This window comes from Seriola lalandi, unplaced genomic scaffold (genome assembly GCF_002814215.2).
Source record: "Seriola lalandi dorsalis isolate HSWRI2012SDOR001 ecotype SW California unplaced genomic scaffold, Sedor1 jcf7180002054687, whole genome shotgun sequence".
In the NCBI taxonomy this organism is placed as follows: Eukaryota; Metazoa; Chordata; class Actinopteri; order Carangiformes; family Carangidae; genus Seriola; species Seriola lalandi.
In genome coordinates this window covers 145,026-151,085 of record NW_019525240.1, presented here as the reverse complement: position 1 = coordinate 151,085, position 6,060 = coordinate 145,026, and the positions used below count along the sequence as shown (strand labels likewise).

Sequence of the window (6,060 nt, the reverse complement as noted above, 5' to 3'; positions counted from 1 at the left end):
ATATAAAACTGAACATTATGGTGGTTTGTAGAGGATTTGTGGAGGGCTGTTGGACAGGGCTCTTTATGATTGTGTGGAAACTCAGCGTTGGGGATACCAAACAGAAAGATAAGATCACAGCAATGATTGACTCATACTACAAGTTAGCTCAATATTTTCATCGTCTTTCATGTCTGGATATATTGATTAAATCAGTAACACTTGTGCAGTGCCTGTTCAAAATGTGGGTGTCGACAGGGCTCATTGCTTACACTCAGTGTGTATGTCCATCTTGTTTGTTACTGTTGGACCAGGAAGAGCTGTCACGGTGTAGCTCCGCCTTTTTCTTCACTTCCAGTAACATGCAGAAACACAGTGTTTGAAGTTTTCTCAGGAAGTGTTCACTGAAAAAACTTTACAGCCAACACTGAGCTCCCTCTGGTCCTCAGCAACACACCCACCAAGTCTGGAGTCGATGATGAGCGGTGGTTGAAGAGTTAAATACAGACAGAGATTCCTCAGGTTATAGTTAGACCAGACCAGACACCCCATTCTTAATCATACTACCTCTCACTTTCAGGCTTATATTCATTTTTGTTTTCATTTGACCTAAAATTAGTCGGATCTTATTTGAAAGCATTTTTCTGAAATTTGAAATGCTCATTCTTGGTCTTGACTAAACTAGACGAGTAAGACAAGGCTAAAATATTTTGAAGAGTTTCAGTTGATTGACTAAAAATGAAAAGGATGAAGTTGACTAAACTAAAACTAAGGATCTTAGGACTAAGACTAAATTCAAAAATAGCAAAGATTCACACCACATAGGACATAATGATGTGATGTTGAGAAAGTAAAGTTATGACTCATCTGAGGTGCATGAACAGCAAACGTACAGCAAGGCTGCAAAATAAATGGGTTAGTCCATAGTCCATAGTAACTAACTGCCATCCGAGTGTGTGTGTGTGTGTGTGTGTGTGTGTGTGTGAAACTATATAAATGCAGCCATATCGCAGCGAGGCTGCTTCCATCATGTCGTGTTTCATGTTACAGGCCGGGAGTGGATTTGAAATCATTCACATTATTGCAAATGTTAATTAAGTTTTTATTTCTGGAAGTTGCAGTTTCACCTCAGCTCTCTATACTCAGTCTTACAGCCCACCCCCTTCCACAGAGGTGCCCTGATCAACAAGGTGGAGTTGCCAGTGCAGCAACATGGACCTTATCCCTCACTGGCTTCCCACCAGCAAATATGGTGTTCATTGGGATGTAGAAATTAAATTTTTTCCTCTCAGTTTGGATGGCAGACATTAAGATGATATGATAACATTTTAAAATGTAGCAGCATGTTAAACTTTTTTTTAGGTTAGTGTAGGATATGCTAACATGGATCTGAAATCAGATGATGTTACTTTTACCTCAAGGTTTTACTTTGCATTATATGTAACATAAAACAGCATGTTTTCCTGCTGGGGAGCATGCGGCATGTAGCTACTGTGTACAGATGTTTTGTAAAGATGAACATGTAGACGTTTTATTGTCCAATAGTCCATTTGACTTTATTCCCTGTTTAGCAGCTTGACAGGAAATCTTTCATGGGACACTAAATTTGATTAAAAGGGGCCAATAAATAAGCTCATCCTCCACACACACGAACACACACCACACACACACACACACACTCTTACAAACACACTGCACACAAGTGCTATCAGACATTTATCTCAGCACATCCCAACAGAGTAGCAGCAACATACAGGGATGAGGATCAGCTGAAAACAGCACTGATTTTCTAGCACCAGTGTTATTTCATTCCTCAACACATAGTCTACATATAAGTATAAAAATATTCACCAGTCTTTGTTGTCCATGTCTTCCATTCATATTTACATATGATTTGAATGTCATGTCCTTTTATTTAAACCAAAGTTACTCAGTCTGGAGCAAGGACCATTTCACACAAACATTGTATTAACAATCCAGGTCAGTTCTTTGTGCTCATGCAGGATGCTGATGATATGCAGGAGAAATTGTGCTTTTGAATTACAAAGCACAGCTTCCATCTGCTGTCATCCTCTCCCCGTTGCGACTCCACACTCCCACAGTGTCAGTACTCCCTGGCTTCTTTAAGCTCCATCTGAAACACTTGTTCAGGTGGGTTATCTGCACACTCCAGCCCATTATTGGGCGGCCTTACTGAGTGAAACCGACTCCAGTCCCCTTTGCACAGGATCCAAGGTAGTACGTCCACCTTGTAATGCAGATCTGGTGAAAACTCTGTGCTGATTAAGTTTGGTGCTCCAGCTCCTTTCCCTCTTGTTATCAGTCTCATCTGATCATTGTAGCAGCAGTGCTGTGCCGCTAACGTTGTGCTGTCGTACGACAGCATTGAGCGGATGCAGAATCTGGCTGAAGGTTTGTAGATGTCCAGACGTTCTTTGGGTCCACTCGCATCCCTCCAACGGTAGGTCTTGTGAAGTTTGGTGTCCTGGATATTGACTGCGCTGTAAACAGCCTCAGAGGGGTAGGAGCAGGGGCAGCTAGGCAGCTCTGTGAGCACCTGGTGCAGGTACTTCTGGAGGAAGTCATTCTTACAGCTTAGCCACTTCTCACAGCTGTCTACATCTGTCGGGGTGGGGGAGGGCAAAAAGGATAAGCAATAAGTATCAGCATACCATAGTCTTCATCCTACACCTCAACATCTTGTAACAGCTTAAGGGCCCGCATATTTTAACTGCCCAACACCCAATCATATTGAAGCAGGTACATTGTGGCAGCTATAACATAACACTTTCTCACTATCACTCTGCAGCTCGTGGCAAGAGTTAAATATTTACAGCCCAGCAGAAGAAGGAGAAACAGGAGGAAGCCATGAAATCCTGGCTTGTTTTGATTAAAGGAATCAGAGTTCAAGTCTTCCCAGACGGGTCAGTCTAAGTATTCAGAAAAAAAGAGGGAGGAAGCTGTGAGACGCAAAAAAGTGATTTTAATCTGCTCAACATGTGCATGAATACAGGCACTGAATGGTACGTTGAACAGAAAAGACCTGGATCAGCAGCTACATTGGAATGCAACGTATTTCAGGCTCTACACTCTTCCTCAGGTGGCATCTCACGGCTCACGGCTCCCTCCCATTTGTCTCAGTGGTTTTGATTAAAAGAGAGAGTGTCCATTTGAAACCGACAGGCCCATTCTAAAAACACGAAAGTATGATTGAGAGTATGGATTAAAAGGTTTTCTCTACACAGTGGATGCAGGGTTGAGACACTCTCCTCTCCTGCTGTATCCTTTGCTTGAGTGAAAGAACGATCACATTCTCTGGCTGGTGCTGAGCAGCAGGAGAGCAATAAAATGGAAAGTAAAAAGCAAATCAAACGTTAGTGGGAGGCCGTCTCTGTGTTTCATTGTGTCTCTGACGGACCTGGTGCAGCAGCTCTCAGCATGCTGGGAAGGGAGAAGTCTTAATATGAAAACCAGGCTTTTCACAGTGTCTCTGTAACACAGCACTGAATAAAACAGGCTAACACCAATTCAAAACATGGAGCCTGTTGACTGTTGTGTGGATGCTTGGACCAATACACACACACACACACACACCATACGTACTTGTGTTCAGGAAATCAGTGGTGTTGGTGGTCTGGACTGGGGTCAGTACAGTCACTGGAATCACAGTTTCTACATGACAGAGGCAGGAAGAGGAGCGACAAACATCAACACACATACACTCAGATGTTCTTCTCCAGGCTTTTAAATACACACAATTTTACAAACAAGAAAATAGGCTGCGCTGCTTTTTTAACTACAACCCTGCCAAGAGCTGTAAGAGATGCTCAGTGAACATTTTTAAACGATGAAGACAAAAAGACGAAAACCTATTTATTTATTTGGCTTTTAATTAATTATCTCATAATTTACTATTCTTACTGGTTTCTGGTTTTATTGTCATTTGCATATTTTATCATCTACTGTCTTTTTAATGTCTACTTTCATTGTCCATCAATCCGCCCTTATCTTATTGTACTGTTTGATTTCTATGCCTTTACCCATTCTCATGGACATGATATCTCAGAAAGACCTCGACGGAACTTCTTGAAATATGGCACGACCATTCACTGGGACTCAAGGATGAACTTATTAGATTTTGGTGGTCGAAGGTCAAGGTCACGGTGACCTCACAAAACACGGTTTTGGTCGTTTGAACGCAATATCTCTGTAACGCCTTGAGGGAATTTCTTCAAATGTGGTAAAAACGTTCATCTAGACTCAAGGACAAACTGATTCGAATTTGGTGGCTGAAAGTCAAAGTTCAAAGGTCAAGTTGACATTGACCTCACAAAACGTGGTTTTGGCCTTGTGAACGCAGTATCTCCAGAACGCCTTGAAGGAATTTCTTCAAATTTGGCACAAACGTTCCACTTCCAAGGGTGAACTGATTAGACTTTGGTGGTCAAAGGTCAATGTCACGGTGACCTCAGAAAACACTTTTTAGCTATTACTCAAGACTTCACACAGCAATTGTGACAAAATTCCACACAAATGGTTCATATTTGATATGACTCTGGATAAACAGGGATGTGACCTGATCTGAGTGGCCTGAGTGGCGGAGGCAGACACCTCTGGAAACGATGACGTAGACACCCACGGTCGCTCCCTGATTGTCAAGTCAGCGCCAATTCACAACAGAAGTTATCTCAAGGCACTTTCCAAATAGAGCAGATCTAGACCTTCTCTTTATAATATTATTATTTAGACCCAACAATTCCCACCAAGAGCAGCACTAGGCGACAGTGGCAAGAAAAAACTTCCTTTTAAGAGGCAGAGCAGAACCGGACTCAGGGTGGGCGGCCATCTGCCTCAGCCAGTTGGGTTGAGAGACAGAGAGAGAGAGAGCAAGAGAGAGCACAGAGGAAAAGAACAAAAACATACAGTGATAGCAATATCAATAATAGTGATAGTAGTGGAAGTAACAGCGATAGTAATGTAGTGGCAACTGTAGTGCACCTACTGATAAAAATAGTAATGACAGCTAATAACACTAATAATAATCATTATTAATTATAGTATATTTAGCAGGTTTAGCAGCAGGTCAACATTTTGGGTCAATGTTACAATAGCACAATACCACTGCATATTTCAGGAGAAACCTTTCAAATGTGGATACAGGTACTAAACTTGGCACAAATCTTTCCTGGGTATTACTCTTTTGATAAAAAACATTAGCCATTCGAAAATTCAAGATGGCAAGGAAATGTCATTTTTCACCCACAGAAAAAAAAAGCATCTTTATCCTTGTATCCATATTTGAAAGGTTTTTGCAGTTATCTGCTGCACTACTGATGCTACAATGAGGAAGGCTGTAGTTTATTTGTAACTGGTAGTCTGCTAGAGAGGTGTGGTTGACACCCAGGCCTGGTGTGATATTAATTCACTAGTGGCACATCTATCTACACATGTGTTAGGGTTAAGGTTAGGAGTAACTTGGCAGATCAACTAAAAATCTAACTTCTTATCAGATCTGGAAATATCAGAGAGAACATTTTTAGGTTCTACAGTGATGAGGTAAAGTTTTATATTACTTTTGCTATTAAAGTAAGAGCGTAACAAAAGAGTAACAAAAAGTTGTTAAAAGCTGTTCAACAGGACTGAGTTATACAGAGTTTCTGCTTCATACCAGCACAGCTCTCCAGGCCACACGTGCGTGACTCAGTGGCAGTGCAGGCGTAGCCACAGGGACGGGTGCGTTTCTGGGTGCCGTGTCCACAGGTTACGCTGCAGGGAGCCCAGGGGCTCCACTCCTCCTCATACTCTGAGAATCACAGGGAGAAAAGATGGATGAAAGGGAGATAGCACCAAGGGGAAAAAACAAAACTATGGAGTAATATATTAAGTGCAAGCTTTGAAGTTTGCCGTGTGAATTCCTCGCCCAGCTGGTGTGTGTGTTATGTAATTAAAAAGCGGCTGAGAAGAGCCGGGTAACGACAGCGTGGGACCTCTGAGTCATGATCCTCTGTATTTAAACAACACTTGCAGGGGGGTAGAAAGAGGGAGAGAACTTCAAAAGACTGGGACGGGGGAGGGGGTGAG

The 6,060-nt window shown here is 42.2% G+C and overlaps 1 protein-coding gene across 2 annotated transcripts in view; it reads right to left on the bottom strand.

The window, feature by feature from the left end:
• Positions 1–1,508: 1,508 nt before the first annotated feature.
• ism2a (isthmin 2a) overlaps positions 1,509–6,060 on the bottom strand; it is a 21,850-nt gene continuing 17,298 nt past the window's right edge. The window contains exons 4-6 of one of the 2 annotated variants that reach the window (XM_023422899.2): positions 5,648–5,782; positions 3,583–3,651; positions 1,509–2,601 (exon numbers count right to left, since the gene is read on the bottom strand). In XM_023422899.2, the coding sequence (XP_023278667.1) occupies positions 2,084–2,601; positions 3,583–3,651; positions 5,648–5,782 (722 nt within the window). In that variant the 3' untranslated portion in view covers positions 1,509–2,083. The remainder of the gene's footprint in view (positions 2,602–3,582; positions 3,652–5,647; positions 5,783–6,060) is intronic. The other variant, XM_087178406.1, reaches the window with a different exon arrangement.